Source organism: Wyeomyia smithii, chromosome 2 (assembly GCF_029784165.1).
Source record: "Wyeomyia smithii strain HCP4-BCI-WySm-NY-G18 chromosome 2, ASM2978416v1, whole genome shotgun sequence".
Lineage (NCBI taxonomy): Eukaryota > Metazoa > Arthropoda > Insecta > Diptera > Culicidae > Wyeomyia > Wyeomyia smithii.
In genome coordinates this window covers 275,692,942-275,718,810 of record NC_073695.1, presented here as the reverse complement: position 1 = coordinate 275,718,810, position 25,869 = coordinate 275,692,942, and the positions used below count along the sequence as shown (strand labels likewise).

Here is a 25,869-nt window from a genome sequence, read left to right as displayed (position 1 = left end):
TAGCGAGATGCATTAAATTAATTCGTTCATGTATCAAGTCTGATATGAATCTGAGTTTTAAAATCCATTGATCATTTTTATGGAATTTGAACTAAACTTTTTTACATAGAGAAGTAATTTCAACGAATAAAGCAATCAAAACTTGTAAAAAAGTTTCGTAAACAAGTGAAACTGATGAAATTTATGGTTTCGTTTATTAAAGTCTTAAAGTCAGTTAATCCAGGAAAGCAATAACCTTATGAATAACATATTTCACCACGTGTCGAGCTGCTCAATCCTTTAGATCGCAAAACCATAGAATAAACAAGGACTTCAACGTCCAGTGGGAGGGGAACACAACCAACCAGGCCAGTCTCCTAAAGCAAACCAAATGAAGAGACATATGATACGCTGATTCCTGTGCTTGCGTGCAACTCCTGTCCATCAAACGGCTGCCACCTGAAAGCAGTTCCTCGTGAACCTTTGATTGGAACAGGCGCGCTACAAAGACCAGCCCAAAAGGTTTCAAAGCTCGAAAAAACGAACCGTTCATTTTTCACATTTTTCGTTTCGCGTTTCGGTTTTTAAGTTTGACAGGCAAAGTGTGAAAGAAAAAAAAAACAAACATGCCCCGAAAATGTGCCAGTGGTTTGAAACATGAGTGTCCATAACCCCTTTTCAGTTGAAAATCGGTCGCAGTTTTCCTTCTACCTCCTCCTGAAGTTACTGGCTGCTTTTTGCGCCTTGCAATGTATTGCACCAGCAAAAGCGAACATACAGCCCATCGAACCGGAACGAAACAGTGACAAACGTGAAAAAGGTGCCGAATTTTACCAAAGTGAATCCCAGAGTAGTCAAGCCGTCAAGGATGCCTTCTGGAGCCAGTTGGCCAACGAGCTGCAGGGTCGGTCACTTAAAGTTACCACTTTGGAGGTTAGTCACGATCGCTCAGCTACCTATCTGAGCAAAGTACGAATTGAAAACATGAAACAAAAATTGAACCCCGCTTTTTTAAGATATGTTTTAATATTTACACGTCACTTTTTCAATTTACGCTGATTTCCCAGATAAGTTGGGTTTTCAGCGGTTTGTTTTCAACGATTTTTTTTTTCAATTCGTTAAATTAACATCGACTAAATTTTCATAATCATATTCCCGCTTACTCGACTTTTTCCTTACACTTGAGTTTTACCGGTCCCTTATATACTACAAGCAAGAATGTAAAGTCAAGATAACTCAATGTTGTCAAGGATCTTAGTAACAAATGTTATTATTTTAAGCTAAAGTGCCTCGAATAAAGTGTATGCTAACAAACATACGCCTTTTCAGAAAATTATTCTTGGTTCTAAAAAGTTTCACCACTCCGCGGTTGTGCAAACTTTATATTCTTATTTAAATCAGTCGAGCAGGAAACGTACGTTGAGTACCTAATATTTTGCTTTAAATCTGAATTATTCAGTATTATTGCTTTTTCCATGAAGTTTTTGGTTTTTATAATAAATAAATTATAATAAATTAACACTTAGAAAATAAATAGTTACAAAAACAATTTAAAATAAACAATAAATTTTAAATAAAAAATTTTTTTTTCATTTTTTTTTCTTGGAAACGTTTAAGCATTGAAAAAGCTTTTGGTAAAAAATCCAGGATGGAGAAATGAAAGAAATTTTTTTCGAAATTTAAGTTTTGAGCATTTTTTCCAATTTCAAGAATAAAAATAATTGTATTAGAATGACAGAACTGGTGGCGACTGAGTGACTCGAAAATAGCAATTTTAGAGACCAAATGCCTGAAAAAAGAGACTAGCTCCAAAAACTCACAGTGATAAATTTTCTAAATGCATCCGTTTTTCAGTTATTCTACATTTAAGTTTAAAAATTTTATATATTCGTAATATTAAGTTCTAATAAGTTATTCGTGGTTCTACAGGGTGTCACCGTAAAAGTGATACACTTCATTCATGCCATAAAAGTAAAACAGATGAATATTTTTTTCCTAATTCTATTTTATTAACATGATAGAGTAGTAAAGTTGCAGTAGGAATAGTTCAGTTTAAATCTTTCGCCTTTGCATTTGATTATGGTCCACAAACGCTTTTCAAAATTATCACAAACCAAACGGTTCTTCAAAGTGGCAAAGTTATATATTCCACTTCACCCAAGTTTCCTAGCATGTATCCTAAAATGCTGGAGTCAAATGGATTCAAATAGAAATAGGATGCGGGCCATTCAGAGATACCTACTAGTAAAACACGGTAATTTTTCTTTGCACCAGTTCTTAACGACCATATGCGCTAGTGTTAAATCTTGTTGAATCGAAAACTTTCTTTTCCAAATAATTTCTTGGCACAAGGCAACCCATGGCCTTCGTTGACGTGTTGCAGCTAGTAATTTTTGTTGATTTTCACGCCCCTGTTGATAAATAACAGTGGCAACTTTTCTCTGTTGGATATTGCTTCCCAAACCATCACAGCTGAAGCATTCTGGAATTATTCCACTCTTATTTTATTGGCTGGAATATCACGAAAACATGCTCCATATACATGATTGTTCTCAAGGGTGTCCACGATGAAATTGCCACACACAAAATTGATTCGCAAATTTCGAGTTTTCATCCGATTGCCATAAAATTTTTGAGGGATTGAAAAATAACTATTAAACTTCATTTTACCATTTTACTCGTATTTTATTTACAGTCCATACGCAAATGCCCGCACCTTGGCCTTAACCCCGGCCATAAGATTGTGCACAACCTATGAATCAACCGTTTTTTGCATGTAAACCCATACTTTCTTCAGTTCCTCGACTGTCTTTACTACCTTAGGTTGTTTAAGAAGGTGCTGCTTCATAATCGCCCAGTACTTTTCGATGGGGCGGAGCTCCGGAGTGTTGGGAGAATTGAACATTTTCGGCACGAAATTGACCTTATCGTCCGCCTACCACTTCAGCACGTCCTTGGAGTAGTGGCATGGGGCCAAATCCGGCCAGAAGATTGTTGGGACGTTGTGGGCATTCAGGAGAGGAAGCGGCCGCTTCTGGAAGCTCTCTTCCATGTACCCCTGTCCGTTCATTGTGTCCTGGGTCACGAAAGGTGCACTCCGCTTCCCGTACGTGCAGATGGCTTGCCAAACCTGGAATTTCTTCGCAAATTTGGACATTTTCTGAGTGCGGACATGCTCCGGAACGCTGAACTTATCCTTGGCCGTGAAAAACAGGTTGCCGGGGATCTGTTTGAAGTCGGCCTTCACATATGTTTCGTCGTCCATGATGCAGCATTCAACTTTCGTCAGCATGTTGAGGTACAACTTCCTGGCACGGGTTTTGGCGGACTTGTTCTGCTTCTCGTCGCGATTAGGGGCCTTTTGTACCTTGAACGTTCGAAGCCCAGCCTTAGTTTTGGTCTTCTGGACAAAACTTCGGCTTAGGTGCAGCTTCTTAGCCACATCCCGAACGGAGGCGTTCGGATTTCGGTTGAAGGCCCCAACTACGCGGTTGTGATTTTTGGTGTTGTACGGAATACTTTTTCCTTCACTTCTGGGCTTCCGATCGGTGATCAATCGTTCCTCGAACCGCTTAATCACTCGCGACACCGTGGAATTCGCGATTCCCAACGTTTTAGCGATGGATCGATGCGAGAGATTCTTGTTCTCGTGATGAATGCGCAAGATTTTATCCCGCACGAGCTGTTTTTTCGACTCCATTTCCGCGAGTTTTGATCACAAGACTTTAAAACTTGCAGGATGTAAATAATGCACTATGAACTAAATCCACCCAAATTTTCATTAAATTCTACCCAACGGTTAAAAAGTTAGAGCAATTTCATGGTGTGGCAATTTCATCGTGGACACCCTTTACTTGTTCAAAACATGCACCAAAGTTAATTGTCATCTGAAAAAATAGATTGTGAGCAGCGTGTGTCTTTAGTACCAATTGAGATCTTGCAACTTTGTTGGCAATGTTTTTACGGGATATTCCGTAAATCTTCTATTTCTTAAAAGCTCCGTGTTATGACTTTGACCGTTTTAACCGCTTTGTTTTCAACATTTTTGAAGAATTTTAATTTTCTATTTTTTAATATCAAAACTACAAGAACACTCAAAATAATAATAGAGCTCGTAGCCTGAAGGATACAGAGTCCGCTTTGACAAGCGAATGGTCATGAGTTCGAATTTTAGTAGCATCAGACCACTCGGTGTCAGAGGGACATAACGGTTTATTCTCAGGCTCCCTCCCATCCCCCCATTTTAACCCTTTCCTTACGATAAATTCCAGGAAAAAGTCAAACAGTTAAAAGAATGCCACTTCTGGCAGTTATAATACCTCTTCTGGTAGTTATTATTGCAGATAAGCTGTAGGGTAACTAAACGAGTCTCGGTAGAGAAGAGCAGCAAAGTCATGAAAAAAGCGTGTAGAGGGAAAGGCAAAAGTATAAAAATCCGTCACTGACCACGGTGATAAAAAGTACCTTCCTTCCCCGTTATAGTCGTTAGAGATGCAGACACTTTCTTTTTACCATCGCTAACGACCGTAAGGACGTAGTGAAAATCGTTCATTTTCATGACCTTCTAGAATTTCACCACAACCATTATCTTAAAAAAAAAACAACTAAAAATTGCTTACTTACTAGAGATGGTCGGGTACGGGTATTTTTACCCGAAACCCGTACCCGACCCGTACCCGACGGGTTCGGGTCGGGTTTCGGGTAAACGCCAAAAAATATTTTACGGGTTCGGGTCGGGTACGGGTAATTAAAAAACCAAGGCTTCGGGTTCGGGTCGGGTACGGGTTTGAAAAATTCTCAATTGGTCGGGTACAGGTCGGGTACGGGTAATTCAATTTTCGTGCATTATGAGAGTTTAATTTTTATCATTTCAAGCCTGGGTGTTTTCTTAATGTCGATAATCGGTAAGATCGGAGAAAAAATCGCACATCCTCACTCAACGAGACATCGCCCAATACCTATCCTGACAGTTGTCGGCCGTCTATGCACCAAGGGAATGACATCATGCTATCGCTTTCTAATGTTAGATTGAATAGTTCTTCCTGCAACGGTTTTGATTTAAATGGAATTTTTGTTGGGCTTTTTTCATAACTGTCAGGAAAACCGCGGAACATTGCACAGTTGGGCGACTTAATACAAATGCTTGTCAAGTAAAAATACTACAAGGTATACAGCCCTAGGGTTGTATGAAATGGTGACGTGGGACTGAACACTGTAATAAGGGGATTTTTTGTTACAAAATATACAGAGTCTGCAGACAGAATCAATGTGTTTGCTCAGCGACTGTACGTATTTTTATTTTCAGCCTCCCCCGGAAATCAACTTTTGAAATATATTCAACAACACTCGAAAGAATAACCTTTATATTTATATTGTGCGATATTGTGCCTGTAGTATTTTTTTGTGCAAACAACATGTATATGACAATGCACAAGCATATCGTGCTTGTTGAAGAAGCACCAAGAATTTCTCGTAACGCGTCAAAGTGAGAATTAACTCTCTATCCTCAAAAACCAAATCCAATAATACGTTATAATAATGAATGGTTTTGTCATATTTAACTCTAACTAAATCAAATTTATAGTATGGATCTTACTTTCAAAATAATATGGAAGCCCTTACAAAGGTTCATCAATTGGCAAACATAAGAAAATATTTTAAACGAAGTTATTAACAAGTTCCAGTCAAAAATCGTAGCAATCCACAATTACATTTTCATATCGAGGATAAAATTAAATAAATATCCGTTGCAAAATTTTTAAATTTTTGTTAAGTAATTTATGGTAATCATATTTATGAGATAAATCAACAGCAGCATTGCAGTTTTTCCTCAATTGCATACGAATAGAAATTTGCGAACAAAAGTGTACCACTGCAATACGAATAGTACCGCTGCAGTACGAATAGAAGTGTACCGCTGAAATGTACGAATAGAAGAGTACCACTGCAATCATAGACGACAAGAGACCTGCGGTTCTATACTCCACTGGTACTGTTGCTTTTACCGGCATGTTTTCTTTCAAGACATCAGTTTTTATTAGGTTCTTTAGTACCTAACACGCAGGTTTAGAAATTGTTCAAGGATGGGTATTGTTTCAAACTTTTAGGAAAACTTTTACCTTCGAGACATCATATTAATCTAAGCTCATGGAAGCAAAAATAAATTGACCTATTGGGACGGGGAAACTCTGTCAATTTTTTTTTTCGAAATTGATACAGGGAATATCACAGGGAACGGATGGTGTCCATTCACGTCGTCTGTGCTAGGAATGCTCGCATGTAATTGGTTCATTATTCGCGTAAATTTGTTATTGCAATTTTTATCAATTTTACCGCTTAGCAATGAAATTAGAGTGATAATTAACATATTACAAAATTGTTATACATTTTATCTATCCAACAACATATTGGTTATTATTATCCATCATGTGGTTATGCTGTTATTAACGTTTGAAATCTGACGCAACATTTGCCCGTTTCATTTCCAATTTTACAGAATGCATCCCAGTATAGTAAACAAAGACGTGTCCCAAGTCAAAAAGTGTCGATAAATACGACAAAAATATGGTATTCACTCAATTTTGGGGTGCTGAACACGAATCTCCATTCCACTTTTTATTTGGGGACGTTCACAAAGCACGTGACTTAATTTCTCATGATTTTTTAGCACTTTTCCCCTAACTTTTTTACTAAACAGAATTATATGATCTTTAACCACAAGCAACGCCACAGGGCGTCCTCTTTACAAAAACAGATTACGTAGTTTTTGCAGAACTCCTCAAATCAACCAAATTTCGCGAAAAAAATTGTTTTTATAAAAATTGAAACAATATTATATATTATAATAGGTAATAAAAACTAACTAAAAATCAACTTTTTCTTCGAGGACAAAAAAACCAACTATCATTGAAGCTGCAGAGCGTTTTAAAGTAATGATATATTTTTTTAAATATGTTCAAAAAACGTCACTATGCCGAGCTTTGAAAAGTTATAAAAAATCAAATTTTATGATATTGCACCCAAATTTTGGACTTAAGCACTTAAATGTTATATCAATATTAAAAATTTATATGAAACAGCTGACGTTTAAACATTTGTTTTGATGGCCAGCGCTTTCCCACTGTGCATTGAGATGTTTAGTACGAAACAAATATAGGAAATTTGACAGCGATAGCATAGTCTTGGTTTGTACTGTGACCAAGGATGCCGCATGTGCAGAAATATCTGTTTTTTACCGATTTTTAGAATTTATCGATGACACCGAATCTATACTCAAAATTACAGGTTTTTGGCAAACGCAGTAAATTATCAAACTTTTCTCAAGTTATAAACTTTTGACCTTTCAAAATTCGTTTGACCCTTTAATGAGTTTATAAAACACGTCGTTTATTTTAAACTTTACTAGACATGCACTTTTCATAGTGGACCGATTCCTTATAGTGGACCACCCGCCTGAAACTCTGGGTTCATTATCATTCGCACACTCGGTTCTAGCCTAACTCCGGCCATCATCTCGAGAGACCACATATGACAATCAGTGCATAAAATGTGTGAGGTACCCATTTTGAAATAAAAAATTAAACAAAAATCCAGGACGGGTCGGGTACGGGTCGGGTACCGGCAATTTCGGCGTTTTTTTCTATCGGGTACGGGTCGGGTACGGGTAGTTGGAATAGATATTTTTCGGGTTCGGGTCGGGTACGGGTATTTTAAACAAACCAGACTTCGGGTTCGGGTCGGGTACGGGTTTGAAAATTTTTGTTGAGTCGGGTACGGGTCGGGTACGGGTAACAAATTTCCCATACCCGACCATCTCTATTACTTACCTTACCAAACAGTCCCAAGCCGTGGTGTGGCCTTTGCTGTACGTAAGAGTTGTCTCCATTCTACTCGGTCCATGGCTGCAGTTCGCCAACTCTGCAGTCTGCGTAGGGTTCGTAGATCTTTCCACCTGCTTGATACTCCAATACACCTCTCCGTTTCGTCCCTGACGATTTGGTTTCAAGAACCATCTTTACCGGGCTGTTGTCCGACATCCTCACGACATGCCCAGCGCACCGCAACTTGCAAACCTTAGCAATGTGGATGATAGATGGCGCCCCAAGCAGCTCCTGCAGTTCGTGGTTCATTCGTCTTCTCCACGCGCTCCGTTATCCGCCTGCATTCCACCGAAGATGGTACGTAACAAATGTCGTTCGAAGACCGCAAGAGTGCGTTGGACCTCCACAAGTATCGTCCATGTCTCATGACCGTAGAGGACTACCGGTCTGATCAGTGTCCAGTAGATGGTCAACTTGGTGTGGCGGCGAGTTCCACCCGATCGGAGCGGCTTCCGGGTACCAAAGTATGCGCGATTTCCTGCCATAATGCGCCAAGAAATTTCTCCGCTGATATCGTTGTCGGCCGTTACCAGTAGCCCAGGTACACAAACTCGTCGACCACCTCGATTTCATTACCATCAACTTGAACTCGAGGTGAAAGGTGAGCACGGTCTTTGAACCACTTTCCTTTCATGTACTCCGTTTTCGATGCATTGATGACTAGTCCAATCCGTTTGGCTTCGGCCTATAGTCCGTATACATGGTGAAAGGTGAAAGGTGAGCACGGTCTGTGAACCCCTTTCCTTTTATGTACTCCGTTTTCGATGCTTTGATGACTAGTCCAATCCATTTGGCTTCGGCCTATAGTCCGTATACGTATCCGCCATCTTCACAAAGGTTCGAGCCACAATGTCGATATCATCGGCAATGCCAAACAGTTGGGCCGACTTTTCAAATATCGTGCTACTTTTGTTAATCCCCGGTCTTCTTATGACAACTTCCAGGACAATATTAAACAGTAGGCACGAGAGACCATCACCTTGCCTTAAACATGGTGGTGACGCGGGCACTCATGAATCCCGCCTGGTAGTGCCCAACGAATTGCTTCGCAAATGGTCATGGTCAACCGCAGAGTATTAGGGAGATTACCGTTTAGTTGGCGTTCAGCAAAGTGATTGCCCGGTTATTGCAGCACTCCAGCTTGTCGCCCTTTTTGTAGATGGGGCACACAATTTCTGCCATCCACTCCTCCGGTACTTATTTTTCCTTCCAAACCTTGACAATAACCCAGTGCACGGCTCCAATCAGTGTTTCTCCACCGTATTTCAACAGCGCGCTGGGAAGTTGGTCTACTCCAGCAGCTTTATTGTTTTCAGCCAACCAATCCTCCCTCCACCTCCAGGAGATCACGGCCTGGAATCCTATTGTCTTCTGCTCGTGCACCAAGATCAGTTGCCATACCGTACTTGCGCTCTAGTAAATCGCATTAAAAATGCTCATCGAAGTGCTGCTTCCACCTTTCGATCACCTCACACTCGTCCGTAAGAAGGTGATCGTCCAAGCTCCTCCACATATCGGCACGTAGCAAGCAGGATATGTCGTTGAAATATATTTAGAAAATAATAGTGGACCATGGTTGCTGCCTTGGGGAGGCCTGTTTGTAAAGCAATCGGACTTCTCCGCAGTAAACTTGAATCCAAGGCGACGAGTTACCAGGTAAGACCCTAGCCAACGTGTGAAAAATGATGGGGCTTCTAAACGGTCCGTAACGTAGCATAGCAACTTCAACGAACAATTGGCGTTAAAATTTTTTCGTGCGCATGCGCGTATCAGGATGAACAAAACTGTATATTTAAGTAGGTGGCTTGGAACCTGCAAAAAGCGATTCATTTTCGCGATAATTGGCTACATTCCTTTCTTGTGAACAGGATACGTGAACGGCTCTTTCCACAGTGTAGGGAATGTAGACTCTTCTAACAAACGATTTCAGATAACGGTGAACGATTCGACGCGTTTAATTAAAATCAGAGACATAATTCCAGGGTTTCATTATTTTACCATCAAGATCTCTCGCTGAAGTCGTAATGCCCAAGAAGGAACATCCAACAGAGTATAACACCGGTCGACAAAAGTGAAAACAAAATGTCGCTTCTACATTGACTTACGGGAAAACTCATTGAAGTCTCTGCTGAAGTTATCTTTGCTTGGGGTACCCAAACTCACAGGAATGGTTAAAAAGCTATAATCTGTTTTTCTATTACAAAACCTGTGTTTACCAGCTGAATGGAAATCGATTCGTTGTAATTACTGTCTACATGTATCTACACGTGTAAAAATGTTCCATAATAGCTTGAAAAATTATGCTTTTTTGCTAGTAATACTGCATGTTTTCTCCGTGAATGTGAACATTCTATTAGTTTTATACGTACTTTGAGAGTCCTGACCTTATAAATTTATTTATTCTATTTATTATTTTTTTATAACCAATGAAATGTACGAAACAGAACTTGGTATTATCAAATACTGGCAAATCGCCTACACGGATTGGCAAGTTCCACAGATGACAAATATTACAGTTACTCCTTCCAAACTTTATGATTCTATGGAGAACAAAACTAACTCTTTGGGCATCCGGCCACCAAGAGACAGACATAGTTACGCTTAAAACTGTACTCATTCGAAATTTTCACCACAGGACTGGCCCCTCAGCTACACCGAGCGTATCAACGGTACCCTGTACGGGCGCGGAGTGGCATTTGAACTGTTCGAGTTCATCATGGAGAAGTACAAATTCAACTACACGCTGGTAATGCCGGAGCACAACATCGTCGGATCGAGCAGCGACATGGAAGGCAGTGTCATCGAGCTTCTGGCCAAGGAAAAGGCGGATTTGGCCGTAGCCTTTCTGCCCATTCTGGCCGACGCTCGGCAGCACATTCTCTACTCGGCCGGACTGGACGAAGGCGAATGGATGATGATTATGGTGCGGCCAATGGAATCGGCCAGTGGTGCAGGGCTGCTAGCACCGTTCCAACGCGATGTCTGGATTTTGATTCTGGTTTCACTGCTAGCCGTCGGTCCGATCATCTATGCCCTACTCGTGCTACGGTACAAGATGACCAAAGATAAGGAACAGGCTCTCTACCATCTGCCCCATTGCGTGTGGTTTGTGTACGGAGCGCTGATGAAGCAGGGCAGCACTCTGTCCCCCACCGGAGGTGAGTTTCTTATTTGTCATAGTTCCATCGGATATGGATTGTAGGGTTCATCAATGGGTGTCTACTTTTCAAATGAAAAATATAGTGAATAAATAAACGTACGCTAGCAACATGAGGAGTACGGGGGGCGCGGCAAATGAATGAAACAATAATTACAAAGTACACAAAAAGGTTGAAACGGCTGCGTCCACTAAAGCACAGCACTAAAGCATGACAAAGAACCACATTGTTATCGAGGGTGTAATGTGGCTTGCATTTTAAAAATACATGAGCTTGGTCAATTGTTATCATCACTGGAATTGCCTCGATGAAATCATAAATTATTTTCCATTAGACTACAGGTTGGGGTTATTGGGGGGGAGTGTCCGCTACATTGCGTGTAGTGCAAGTTGGAGTGATGACCACCACGTGGTCAGTTCAGTGAATGCATTAGCGATTAATGTAGATTCTTTTTTTATGATTTATGATTTCGAAAAAAAGCAACCGTACGTCTAAAAGAAAATATGGTTTTCAGACTCGACGCGTATCCTATTTGCCACTTGGTGGATATTTATAACTCTGCTCACCTCCTTCTACACGGCCAATCTGACCGCTTTCCTTACGCTGTCGAAATTCACGCTGCCGATTAACAACGCCGAAGACGTACTTCACAAGGAGAAGCAGTTCGTCACCATCCGTGGCAATGCGGTCGAGTACGCCATCAAGAACGTAAGTTAACTAGCGCTGGTGAATGAGGCTCTTTAGTTAGATTTTCGAACAATGTGGTACCGTACGTACCTGTCGTTAATAATTTATCGCTCCTGCCATGTTGGTGTACCGAGCCAGTCGTGATTGGTGTTGATTTGTGCTCTTGGTGAGCTTCCTCCGGAATTGACGCCTTTCGTGTGAATATGATCAATTTTTGATTAATCGAATTATGGTTGCGACAGCCTACTATGATTAGCGCGAAGAAGCAAATAGTAAAAATTCTTGATTTATGCCTCTAGCCGTAGACAAGGTCACATGTAGAGTTTCCTTTACTCGTTAGTTATTTGGACTAGCTTTTTCCGAAGGCCAGAATAAATATTTACACCAATATGATTTGAACACGACAATATAACCTTCGGGTATTTGCGCACACCTCTAACAGAATCAACCATTCCATGCCGTCCCTGCTGTCGTCTAGAGCGATGAGGCCTTGAACTCGCTCAACACTCTGGTGGACAAGCATCTGGTCGAATTCGCAACGAATCAAAACGATAGTGAAATTCTGATGACGACGGTGGCCAAAAAGAACTACGTTTACGTGCGTGACCGACCGGCCTTCGCTCACATGGTCTACAGTGACTATCTGGTCCGACGCAAGGTGAATCCGGTCAACGAACGAAGCCACTGTCCATTTGCGGCTGCCACGACGCCGTTCCTGAAAAAGGTGCGAGCCTTCGCCTATCCTAACACCACCCGCTGGAACATCCTGTTCGATGCACAGTGAGTCATCGTATGTTTACTATCATTTCTAGTTCAATGCCAATCGTCCAATTTTTTCAGGCTGCTGAATATGGTCGAAGGAGGAATTGTCAAGTTCAAGCTCCTGGAAAACTTGCCGAAAGCGGAGATCTGCCCACAGAACTTGGGTGGAACAGAACGACAGCTGAAGAATCGTGACTTAACCATGACCTATTTGGTGATGCTGACCGGATTCGGAACAGCGATTGTTGTGTTCGTTTCGGAGGTGATAAACACTGTTTGTTATTTCTATTAACTTAAAGTTAACATCGTTTTCCTTTCCTGTAGATGTTCTTCCGATTTTTGAATGGACGAATTCTAAACAAAGAACAGCAATTCACACCTCGAACGAATCCCACCGCGATAGAGAAGTTGACTTATGTTAATGGTAAACCACGGTCCCTCGGGGACTCACCGCCACCACCGTACGCAGAGATCTTCAGTCGACACACCAACGGAGGAACGTTGGGATTTTTCGGCAGCAACATCGATCCGACCGCCGGTTCGCGTCGGATGATCAATGGTCGAGACTACATGGTAGTCAAAGAGAAAAACGGCATCGGCTCGCAGCTGATTCCGATCCGGGCCCCATCCGCAACCATATTTCAGTATACATACACAAACTAGGGAAAGGAAGGAGAAAACGCGATTTGTGGGCTTATAAAAAGTATTTTTTATAGTAAACTAATTACATTATTCAGTGATCGAACTGCATTTTGACAATAGTTTTCACTACATAACAAGGCAATAAATAGTTCAACTAATGTTTCACGACCTCTTGGACTGGTTCAACAAATCTTCAAGACTCATACCTCAACATACACTGAACCTATCTGGCAAAATATTAGAAGTTTGAATGCAAAAATAATTTTTCAACTCAACCAGACTTTAAATTCTTTCCACAATCAAAAATTTTAACCAGAAAATATTACAACTATTTGAGCGCATTATTTCAATGCTTCATAGAAAAATACGATGACGCTAAACAAGCTTTGAACAAAGTTGAAAGGCTGCTGACTTTTGAGTACAGGAAAACATTCTTTTTTACAAGCTTAGAATAAATATTGTTGAGCAGAAAACTTTCCGTTTGTCTGCTGGTGTACCATTTCATTTCGCCTAACAATAGTCCGGTGATCAAATAATCACCAGACTCAGCTACTCCAATGAACTGTTTCAACGAAAAGTTACTAGTAAGAATTTAGCATTAAGTGTATCATCAACAGTGTTTACAGAATCGAGCAAAAAATCAACATATGAAATTTTACGAAACAGTTCATGAACACAATCGAATGCTACGCGAATCAAAATGGCCGGCAGCCGAAAGCTAGTACAATCAGTTACACGACCTTTGCTAGCTTTATTAATTCGGAAATACCAGGTGGTCTTATTTAGTTCGAATAGCCGGTTTCAAGAGCAACTATATTAGTATAAATTAATGTTAGCAAACATCAATTCAAACTAGAGTATTAAGCAGAGGTTGCCAGACATTATCCCGAAACAAACAACATGATTCTTGGATTTTAAATGATTAAATCCTAAGAATTATGCTGGAATAGAATTAAAATTTAAGCTAATTATAATAATGTATTTCATCAGTGGTAGAAGTTATTCAAGCACACAAACCTATATTCTATTGCACTCGCAATCGTATGTCAAAATACAAAAAAAAAAAATAAAAAAAAAACTAAGTTCTCTGCTCTATCAGAATGCATTGACCTGGCAATGGAAAAAATGGAAACGAATTTCTACTCATTTTGTGGGTGTATTGATACAATAAAAAATGTTAGTGGCGTTAAAAATAATATTGTCATAGATAATTATAAAAAGTAATCGACTTGGCAATGGAAACACGGCTTACGATTTCGAATCAATTCGCTTAACATGATTGATTACAATAAATAAAAAAATACATATGGTTAAGGCATTAGTATAACTCACACACATTGGAGTTCGATGATGCGCATGGTATTCAAGAGTTCGATGAATGTAGCAACATAAGAAAGATTTGGTATACCAGCCGGAGTGAAAAAGATTTTAAGCTCAATGTCAGCACGGAATAGAATGATTGATTAATAATGATTGAAAGTATTTCTGCAATGTTTATTCAGGTTATTCAAAACAGATAGCAGCTTTAAAAAACCTTTTCTAGAAATGTGAAGACTCACTTGAAATATTTCACATTCATGAAATAATTCCGTTACTGAATTATGATTCTACAGCATAATCGAAATATTTCATACTTCCTTTTCAATCGTATATCCTTATTTCTAAAATCTGTAGAATTACGTTAAAAAAGTGACTTAACGCTCAACCATCAAATAAAAGGTTTCAATCCACAGTATAAAAAATTATCAAAAGAATTGCTCGACTGATTAAATTCAAATCAGTGCTTGAACCGTCCAATGTCGAAGGTGCAACAGCAATGCTCAACACAGAATAGAAAACCTGCATTTAAAACAGTATTTCAAACCCCCAGCACAAAAAAAAGTTAAATAAGCAATTGTAGAAACAAAACAAAAATCACAACCGCACCTGGGTGATTTTACAACAAACACCTTACAAGTGACAAAATGTTCGATTCATTTTTCTTTCAAAGCAAATACAAAAGCTTACACGTCCAGCTGTGGAGGAATGTGGCAACCAAAAAACTGTGTTATATTTCCAACCCTCATAAATCTGTAGCAAACTATCTGTATAGTAACTTCCCGGCGAACGAATGAACCATTGCGTTGAGTATCGAAAAAAAAAGGAAATAACGTACCCTCCTAGTTATCACAGAACAATTGGAATCGGCACTTCCGCTTACAAGCCGAACAGTGTCTTCAGATCGTCGATCGTTAGTTTGCTGCTGGTCTGTTTAGTTCCAGTGAGCACCTCATTCGCTATACCCAATTTCCTTTCCTGAAGTACTCGAATCGCTTGCTCCACGGTGTCCACGCACATAAACCTGTCCGGAAGAAAGTTAACACATTTGTAGTACGTAATTAAAAAAAAACACTTCAACCATCACTCACTTCCAGATATACACGGGCTTTTTCTGTCCAACTCGATATACGCGGTCTTGCGCTTGCGATTCCAGCTGAGGATTCCAATGCAGATCAAGTAGAAGCAAATGGTTGGCTCCGATGAGATTCAATCCGACACCGCCGGCGGTTAATGATAACAGCATAATCTAAGCAAAAATGAATGCAACATTATATTACTACCTAGCGCACTGCACTAAACCTAAACAACAGAAGCTTAAAATTGGTGAAATTGGTGAAAAGTATAGCTACACAATCTAATCAAGAAACTTTATTGAAAGGCTGCACACACGAGAAAAACAACTAATCAGTAAAATTGAGTAAACATTTCTTCATTTCTTTTTCTGCTTGTTAACGTTCTCGATCTCCATCCTAGCTTCGTGTTCCATCTCCATTTGCTTCGAACGACGCCGGCCCAACGGTGTTTTACACCACCAGTACATGAAGGCTTCCTCTTCCTCCTTGTAGACAGGTTCAAGTGCGCTTCAATAAAAAGAAACAGTGGTGTTATCCTGGTCAATATCGCACAGCAACCTGGTCATCGAAAACCAACCTTAGGGCGTTGATCAGTTCCAGATGAGTTAGCGGCTGAGTTCGCAGCTGTAGCATACGCTTGCAGGTAATTACCTCCCGGATACACTTCACGACTGAACCGACGGTGTAGCCGTCGGAAATCTTTGCCATAGCGCCCGTATCAAACTGCCGTGGAACGCCACTGTAGTGGCTCAAGAGTTCCTTCCAGGCGAAGGAAAGCGCACCGTAATCTGGCCGAGGAATATATATGAAGCGTTGATAAGTTTGCACCATTAGTTTCATGTCCGCCTCCCAGGGGCAGTTAGACGTGCCAATCAGCATGATGCGATCTTCCGGATTGATATTTTTCACCAGCTTCGGTAAATCCTTCTTCAAACGCTTTGGATCCGTTCGATCAGTTTTTGGAACTTTTTTGATAAAGGGTTTCTCAGCATCACCAAAATAGATTACCGACGGTTGCAGTAAACGTGAAACTTTCGTTATCAGATGCATCAGCATGATAAGTCCGGATTTTCCCGGGTACTTACCGACGATGTTGGCTGGACTTATGTCGAACAAAACCGACCCGGTCTCCGTGCAGATTGCATGAACTAGAGATGTTTTTCCCGAACCCTTCGGACCGGCTATAAGTAGTGACTTAATGCACGGGCCGAAATTACGGATAGTCTCAGAACCCAGTGGAAGGATGCAGTACTGTTTGATGAGATGACGAACATCTCCCGGGGAGGGATTCAGCGCACTCCTAGCGGCGTAGCTCAAATCCCCCACGAAGGAGTTTATAGGAGTTTCTGGAAACTTTTTGATTATACCGTTCGTAAGCAGCTCCTCAAACAGCGACTCAGTCGTGCGATCCGGGGTCAAATCTTTCTCACGTTTCTTCTTGCCCTTTTTGCCACTTCGACGAGCCTTCTTACTGCCCTTCTTGGTTTTCTTTCCCTTCTGGGCTCGATCTCTATCCAGTGCAATCTGCAGGAGATCCAACTCCTGCCGCATAATATCATCCACAATCCTTCGCAGCTCAGTCTCCACATCCGCATATTTTTCCTCGTAGATCATATCGTCATAATAGGTCTGTCGTAGATTATGCGACTCATCCTTGCCTTTCCAGATCTCAGTATACTCATCGATAGCGTTTTTTATCTCTGGAAGAAATGAGGATTGCATCGGTTTAAATGCCTTATCCAATCCTTCCTCAAGCGAAACCTCCCCAGGCTTTTTTTGCTGCATTTTTGCGTCTTTGGCGGACTTTAATTTACTCTCTCGCGAGGACATCACGGAAGACCGGCTCATCTCGCTTTCTGTGGCCTGCCGACTCAGCAAATGGCGGGATCCACCGGCTTCCTCCGAAGGAAAATCGGGTAAGCGTCCGGTCCGCTTCTGATACTCTTTAAACCAAGTGCGAATTTCATCGGCGATGTCCTCCTTCATAGCCGCTCCCTGTTTAGAGTAAATTTCGTCCTTGACGCGAACTAGCGATTTTTCGTACTCCTCTTGGAACTCTTTCTGTTGAACATATCGTGCCAATTTAGCTTCCTCCAATTCATCGACCGCTGTTCGCGTCGTCGTGACATGGGGTGGGATCATTCCGATCAGGATCATTTCCTCCATCTTTCTCCTTCTAGTTTGTCTCCGTGTCGCATAACCTCGCCAAACCTTTTGAATCTTCATTGCTGCATGCAACCCAGTCGTAGATTTATCTCGGCTACTGTCCGGCTTACCTTTCTCCTTTAACAATTTTAACTCTTTCATAAACTGAGCCCGCAATCGGCCTTGTCGAGCACGCTCGTGGGTTTGAATTATCTTTATGGCATCCAGCTCCGATAGTTCCTCCTCCACGACTTCCTCGTCTAAGGCTCCTATTCGTCTTAATATATCATCCATGAACTTTCGCCTTTCATTTAGCATATCCTCTCTATCTCTCCGAAAATATCTTGGCACATTGATCTCCATTCGAAGCGGCGTTAGATTAAGTTTCTCCACCACACCATCGTTATAGCTAAACTCCATCATGTCAATGATCACTAAATCGTGCTTCAACTCTAGCACCCGACCTAGACAATTGTCCAATAGCTTTCGAATCAGAATGCGCTTCTGCGGCTGAACCATCTGATCGTAGATTTCCTCCAGTTTGTTCGAAACCACAATGTACCGCAAGTAAAGCTCAAACACCTGGCCCTGCACTTCGGTGCGATCATGCTGTGCTTCGATAGCCTGATACTCGAAATCATTGACCGCAAGCTTTTCCAGTGCCTTCTGGGAACTGGTCCACAGCAGGTTGAACGTGCGATTAGACATTCTTTTTTTGCAAACGACAGGGAGCAATATGTGAACTGTTGAAAACTCTGTAAAATCTGTTGTTTGTTCCGAATAAACAAATAAACTTGTAACATTAGCAACGGTTTCGATGGGAAACTTTGCAGTTGTGTTCTACAACCACCTGTTGGGGGAATGCCAAATTGTTGGTCGAATGACACAGTTCTTGATACCTTGGTAACTATGCAATAATAAAACATACTTATAAACTATAAACAACAAACACTAACCTTAGGTCCCGAACCCTGCTTGTTAAACTCCAGTACAATATCGTTCCGAAACTTCACCGGTACCTTACCGGTAAGCGACACGAAGCGAACTCCTTTCTCACTTAGGTGGTGTGCGACGATGTCCAGTACGCTACTCCACTGTGACACAACGATCGCTTTATCACTGCCGGAAAGAACTTTCTCCTCTAGCAGATCTAACACTTTGGCGATCTTCGAACTGAGTCGCACTAAATCGAAAACCGGATTCGAACGTAGCATCACTTTGGACGATGCTTTCGAAATGGCTTCCGTATTTCCGGGTAATTGGTCGCTGATGTTTAGCTCCTTTTGCCCCTCTTCGGTACTGCTATTGACTGCAGCACTACCCGATGTATCCGTCAATTTCAGCTTGTTTAACTGTGCGAGCAAATCTAACTCAGACGATGCTTCTTCCTCTGAACTTACATCGAAATTTCCTTCATCATCTTCCAACATTTGCTGTATCAACCCTGGGTGACAGCAAATCTGGCGCAGGCGAAGCAATAGCACCAGAATTTGATGCTGCTTGACCTCATCTTTTGTGTGCAGTTGTTTCAGTTTCTGATGAACACGATCATACGCGGCATTTGGTTGGCGTGTTTGAGCGAATGTCGGTCGACTTGAATGAGCGAAATTGTCATCATTTGCTTTCTCAGCTCGTTGGTGCAAAAACTGAGCGAAAAGCGTTCGTGAATAGAGTAAAACTTTCTGATATACATTCATTTCGTCCTTATCTAGCCGTACTTCAATTACTTCGATGCTTTTACTCGGAAGTCCCTGCAGAGCGCCTTTTTCGTTTAGTTGCTGTTTGGTTCTCCGCAGCATTATCGACTTCATTATCGTGTTAAGTCGAACCATCCCTCCGGAACTCTTGTTGTCTATCCACTTCTTCCAGTGGTTCAAATCATCAAACGGGCTACAGCGAAGAAATTTCATCAGCGCGTACATATCCATTTCTTTGTTCTGGATAGGAGTTCCGGTAAGAGCCCACCGAAATCGACCTTTTAGGTTACAGCAAGCAACGGACATTGCACTTTTATGGTTACGAATCACGTGTGCTTCATCCAAAATCAATCGCTCCCATTTTACTCCGAAAATTCCACTTCGTTCTATTTTCAACTCCCGAGATACAATGTTGTACGTCGTGATTACAACATCGTACTTGGCCAGATGTCTTGGCTTTACATCTCGATTTGACCCATGATAAACAGATACGGCCAAACTGTTTCGCGCCACTCGATTGGTGATCTCTCCTTCCCACTGTCTGATCAATGAAGCCGGGCATACGATCAAAGTTCCACCAGCGTAGTAATCCTGTCTGCCTTTTGCCTTCCAGCCAGCACTAACACCACCATTCTCTTCGTCTGTCGAAGAATCGCTATCTTTCCGTTGCTCCTGGTCGGGATCATCAAGCTCTATACTTTTTAGGATTAACGAAATCATGCTTAATGTTTTTCCCAAACCCATATCATCCGCCAGTATCCCCCCGCGCGGCTTTTGACGCTCTCGCCAAAGCATCCATGCTAGAGCATGCAACTGGTGGTGCATCAAGTCAATTCGCAGCAGTTTTGGTGGTTCCGCCAGCGTATCCTCACTAGGGCACGTCTCAATCGATTTGTGCAGTGTAGCCAAACGATCCAAGGTTAACGTTTTCTGCGTTTCAAATGTAGCCATCCCTTGCTTGCCAGTGTGCTTCGGTTGGATCTGATCAGCGGTCTTCGCAATGTCTTGCCAAGAATAATTGGTCACTGGTTGAACAGCGGAATCGTTACTGCATTGAAAAAATGTTTTGAAAATTATACGAATATGATTAAAGCAAACCTACCTGGCCACCGAAGTGTTTCGGCTATCCACCAAAATCTGCCCGCTCGTGTCGATCGAGCTTTCGAAACTTTTTTGGATTTCAGTTCGAACGTTGTTCGACTCGTTCACTACCATTTGATCGATTTCTTTACTTAAGGAATGTATTTCGTGCTTTAGAGCAAACATTCTTTTTATAAGAGCAACTCCTTTGTCTGGCAAATCATCCTTAACCTTGGTTAGTTTTTCCATTTTAACTAGGGTGGCTTTTTTATCGCCTAAACTACGCATCTTGCTATCATAAAAACTTTGCGAAACCTGTTTTTTAGTAAACATAGATTTGATTGTCGGTTGTACTAGCGCTGGTTTATCAACATTAGAGGAAACTTCATCGTCGCTAGAAAGTAACAAAATCGAATTCGATTTATGTATTTCAACGATACTAGGCGAGCTGCTCCGATCTTGATAACTGATATTCTCCTTATTTTCTTCCATTACTGTTGAGGACAACTTATTACCAATTGACTGTCTTATACTGCTTGATAACCGTGCATTTTCATGGAATTCTTCAGTTTCTTCAGAAACAGTTGTGGACGATAATTTCGTACTGATAGACAATTTATTGTCGATTGATTTCTGTATACTGGTAGAAGAACGTTTATCGATAGCATTTTCTTGAGATTCCTCGGTGTCTTCCGAAACTGCTGTAGATGATAGTTTCGTACTGATAGAATCGCGTTTGCCTGATTCTGCATTATAACTGTGCAAAGGAAGACTATCATCGAAAGAATCATGCACATTATCTCTAGCCATGGATGCTTCGACCGGTTCGCTTCTGTTGCTTTCATCGTTGCCCTCTTCATGGTTGCCCTCTTCATCGTCGCCCTCTCCGTCATCGCTGTCTTCATCGTCTATCATTAGTACTCTAGGGCGATTCGATTTTTTCATAATTATTTCATCCTCATCGGAGCTAAGATCATCTGGACGGACTCCGCTGATACTAAGCCGAGTTGCCGGCGACAGGGCTCTGCTTTCCACGGCTAATTCCTCTTCACTAGTAGAATCGAGACTGACCGTTACTTCTCGCTCGCTGCGACTACGTTTCATCTCAATTTCGTCGGCTTCACTTTCACTCGAAGAGTTGTTCCGCACCGGGTGAAAAGACATACGCCGACTTTGACGCTTTTTAATGCGTTCCCGAGCTTGCCGGGATGCGCTGTCTTCTTCCTCCCATTCTTCCTCGGTTTCAGCTGAAATACAATTTCACAGTGATAACAAATCGTAGCAATTCATGATTTTGGTACTTACTTTCTTCAATTACTATCGATTCCTGCGGCGCTTCGAAGCTTCCACTGGAAAGGTACACTGTAAAGGTATGTAATACGTCATTTTTATTTTCGAATTACGAAAAACGTTATGTTCTGGTGCTACAAGAATATACATGAAAAAACTAAGCAGGCTGCGAATCATTTCAAATAATAAAACGAAAACCCTTGGAAATTGAAAAAGATTGATTATTTGCAATTTGATATCTCAAAATATTTGCAACAAAACTGACAATATCCATGTCGCCATGGGAAAAACAAAATTATGAATGAAATAGACAGGCAATATACTAGGCCTTCAGTATTCAAATTTTGTAGATTCTTACCATCGCCTGAGGAATTTTCCGCAAAAATATCATCCGCCTCCGACATACTGTTAACCAATCGAATTCAAAAACGGTACAAATAAAGTGCTTGAATCGAATAATAAACAATATTATACTATCTTGCGTATCCTTTTGTCCACAAATTTTACAGTTACAAAAAGTTCAGTTCTCAACGCGCAAAATGATTCAAAACCGTTTGACAAGTTATGCACGCTTATTTCGATCTGGTCAATTCTACAGTTTTTATATGCTACGACAAGAAAAGAAAAGGGATTATGAAAATATCACGTTATGCAGCTATTGTCGCTGCAGTACTACTCTGCAATTCGCTGGTGAGTCCAGCGACGCGAAGATTCCTAGCGATGTCATTTGGTATGAATATTTCTCGCACAGTACAATGCAGTTTGAATGTTCTTCAATTAAATTGATATAGTTTTGCGGCTATAAAACAATCAAAACTATTAGAAAATATTACAGTCGCATATTTCGGGACATTTTATGTTGAATCAAAGGCTACATTATATTAAAATGCTACGAAATTCGCTGGAAAATCTGTGTCAGACAAGCGACTCGTCGCTTCCGATTTTTCTCTGCATGCACTATATTGTAACCGCTATTATTTATCTACAATTAAGAACATCAACAAATTACTATCTACTAGTAAAAAATATATGTTTGCAACAAAAAAAGCGATAATAATTTATTGGAATTGGGTTGTTTAGCTATATCAGTTTTCTATATCATCTGAAAAATCTGCATTTTCTGAGTAAAACGTAATTTGAAAAAAATCTATCTTGTCCTTCGCTTTTTAAATCAAGATTTAAAACTGCTCGAAATCTGCTCGAAATCGCTACAGTGACAGTTCGCCCATATACCAACTGTCATTGTAGCGATTTGGAGCGAATTCTAATTCTTCATTTAAAAATCGAAGGATAATGATATAAAGTTTTGAAAAATCACGTTTTGCTCAGAAAATTACACTCTTTCAGATGATATATAAAAATCGGAAATTCGTGAATAGCTAAACAACCCAATTTCATCTGACAAGGTATTTGTCTTAATGAATAAATGAGAACTTTATGCGCAAACTAAGTTATGGTTTCATCAACCCTTTAGCATGTTGTTAACTCATATCGTTTTTTTTTCTCGAATCTACGCATCAGTGCAGAAACCTTTCAAGTTGGCAAAAACTGTAGACTATCGCACGGTGACGTCACGCACCTGAGTTTGAAAGCTACTGGTAACTTTGTTTACCTTCAGGTGATGCAGATCACTCCAATTGTACCAAAACGCCCTTTAAATGTTGTGCGTGAGGTGCCAGTACACTAAGAACAATTATAAATTAAGCAGCATTACCGCTACGCACCACTAACTGTCAGAAAAGTGAGGTTAAAGAGATTCGGTGAGATAGTCTATAGCCGCTTTACCGCTTTGCCAAAAGCCCAAATCTTATCTGAAATCTTCATTTTTGTTTGGTGTCTTTTTATGAAAAATGCTTTGAAAACAACATGTTTTGACACGACTCATAATGACAGACAGCTGAGCAGTTCTACAAAAAAAATGTCCCAGTTTTGATTTTTATTCAATAGTCATTAGACCTTTCTATGGACAAAACATACCATGTTGTGCGCTTGGTTTGATTTTTTGGAAAACGACTCATTTTTGAGAAGGAATTGAAAAATGCTATTTTGTAAAGGTATTGATGTTACAAATGTTTTCAGAGCCAAAATAATTTTGTCTTTTCGAGAAAATATACACTCTAGAATATTTTTTTTAAGTTAAAAGATAAATTAAAATTAATTATCTAAAATAGCTCATTTTGAAAAATCTAATTTCGCGATTTGTTTTATAAAAACTACAAAAGATTAGCTAAACAATGAAGACTGTCCGATCATGGATAAATCAAGAAAAATAGTAGGAGGGTGGTAACCAAGACACGACCGCATAGTTGACGTAGGACTACAATAATTTTATAATTTTATTTTGAAACTATGTTTGATTTAAGCTCGTTTTACTTTTGTAGTTTGCTTGATTTATTTTAACCGATTTAAGCTCAACATCTTCCAAAAGGAAGGTGTTTTGGTTCCGGTGGTAATATCAAGTATCTAGGTCGTCAGCCCAAATTCATCAAGCGACACCTCCAACGACTTGGAACTAAAACTAGTTCATTGGTGGCCATTTCTACTGTTAAGGTCGTCTTTGACCATTTAAAAAGCCAAAAAAGTCATGAAAAAACCGTTCATTATTGGCATGGTTCAATTTTGGCAACAGAAAAAATTCTGAGGTGTTGCCAAAATCGAACGGGGTCTGTATTTTGATTATTTCTTTGCAGCACTCTATCTTAGAAGAAAAAATATTCTCTTTAACATTCACAATGGTCCAGAAACCAAATTTAGGAGAAAATTTGGGTCTAGAGCTCTATAGCAATGTTTTAGAAAAAAACTTTATTTTACAAAGTTACTTAAAATTACTGGAGCTATAAAATTGTAAAACAAGGTTTTCTATCTACAAAAATAAAAAAGTTAGATACTTGATTTTCCCCTAAATTTGGTTTCTGGACCATTGATGAATACCTTTCATTCTAATACAGCGAATTTTCTTTAATGCGCGAAAAGGCAACCTTCTATAAAATATTTAATTGAGTACGATTTAGTAGAAATCAAACTTCCTTCTATATCTATTTGTCTTGTTGAAGTTGGCTCACTCACCGATCACCAAGCGGCAAAGATGTCACATAAATTTTTTTCCTGTAATTACAAGCTCGTGGAAAAAATATCGATAACGAATTACAGTTTTAGTAGAAAATGTATATTCACAGAAAATTTGAAATTGACATAGAATTTTATGAACATGTTAACATTCAATTCAGGTCAATTTTACCATTTTATCAGTATACAGAATCAATCAGAAAAAAATTTGATCAGTTTCAAGATACCAAAGAACAACGAAGATACCATATTTGAAAGTTATATGTCCGTTATCTTCGAAAATAAACTGGGCTAGAGTGATGCACAACATTAGCCTCAGCAATTAATGTTTGCATAGCGTTGTTCAATTACAAGTAAGGTTATGGAAAGTAATATTTTCTTGCAAATGCTAATTCAAAAAAATTTCAATTGAAAAATACAAACACTAACGTCGGAACTCTAATATCAAGATGAAATGAATTTGGTTTTTCTCTAAACCGCCACCGCGTGATGCAACTAGTATTGTCATATTGGACTAAATTCATTTAGCTAGTAAAATATAATCATCAGTACAGCTCGTTTAACTACCTATTCAAAGATCTGTACGGAGCATTTTGGTTTTCTATTGTCTTTTAAATACCCTATATTCAGTTATTTAAATAAATCTAAAAAAAGGCAGGGTGTAGAGTTCAAAAATAAACAACGCATTTTGTTGTCCCCGGCGGCGCAGCCTATTTTGCGACATCCGAAAAATCATATTGAATTCTGATATTTGCTGCTATACGAAACAAGAAGAAGAAGAAGACAATTCAAACGGCAATTCGATTGTGTTCCATGCCCCACTGTGCGTCAACAGTGGCAATGTAGTTTTCACTTGGCTTGACTGCACAAAAATGAATATCAAGTTTTCCTGCACTGATAGACGACGAGGAACCAGCGCTCTGTTCATACATTACTTGGTGCAGTACTGTTGCCTGTGCCATCATATTCTCCTTCAAGACATCAGTTTTATTAACATTAACATATTTGTTAACAGCAGAACGTAAAACTGTCTGGTAGTGGAGGTGGTTACGAACTTTCCGAAAAAGCTTTACCTTCAAGACATCAATTT

At 40.1% G+C, this 25,869-nt stretch overlaps 3 protein-coding genes and 1 long non-coding RNA gene across 4 annotated transcripts; 1 reads left to right on the top strand and 3 right to left on the bottom strand.

Moving 5' to 3' along the window:
* The first annotated feature begins 459 nt into the window (after nt 1-459).
* On the top strand, nt 460-15,139 carry LOC129723453 (glutamate receptor ionotropic, delta-1). The gene is made up of 6 exons (XM_055677684.1): nt 460-912; nt 10,495-11,017; nt 11,532-11,725; nt 12,183-12,484; nt 12,545-12,728; nt 12,791-15,139. Exons 1-6 carry the CDS (start codon nt 637-639, stop codon nt 13,127-13,129), a joined length of 1,818 nt encoding a protein of 605 aa, XP_055533659.1. The 5' UTR covers nt 460-636; the 3' UTR covers nt 13,130-15,139.
* On the bottom strand, nt 11,460-12,467 carry LOC129723454 (uncharacterized). The gene is made up of 2 exons (XR_008727761.1): nt 11,795-12,467; nt 11,460-11,740 (listed from the first exon to the last, which is right to left on the bottom strand). It is a non-coding gene; the product is annotated as an uncharacterized LOC129723454 (long non-coding RNA).
* On the bottom strand, nt 15,126-22,267 carry LOC129723451 (transcription termination factor 2). The gene is made up of 6 exons (XM_055677682.1): nt 22,072-22,267; nt 21,729-21,785; nt 20,446-21,670; nt 18,603-20,391; nt 15,517-15,674; nt 15,126-15,449 (listed from the first exon to the last, which is right to left on the bottom strand). Exons 1-6 carry the CDS (start codon nt 22,115-22,117, stop codon nt 15,305-15,307), a joined length of 3,420 nt encoding a protein of 1,139 aa, XP_055533657.1. The 5' UTR covers nt 22,118-22,267; the 3' UTR covers nt 15,126-15,304.
* Nucleotides 15,686-18,471, bottom strand: LOC129723452 (dynein regulatory complex protein 11). Its single transcript, XM_055677683.1, has 2 exons — nt 16,079-18,471; nt 15,686-16,008 (listed from the first exon to the last, which is right to left on the bottom strand). The coding sequence occupies exons 1-2, from the start codon at nt 18,352-18,354 to the stop codon at nt 15,858-15,860; spliced, it is 2,427 nt and encodes an 808-aa protein (XP_055533658.1). The 5' UTR covers nt 18,355-18,471; the 3' UTR covers nt 15,686-15,857.
* Nucleotides 22,268-25,869: the final 3,602 nt, after the last annotated feature.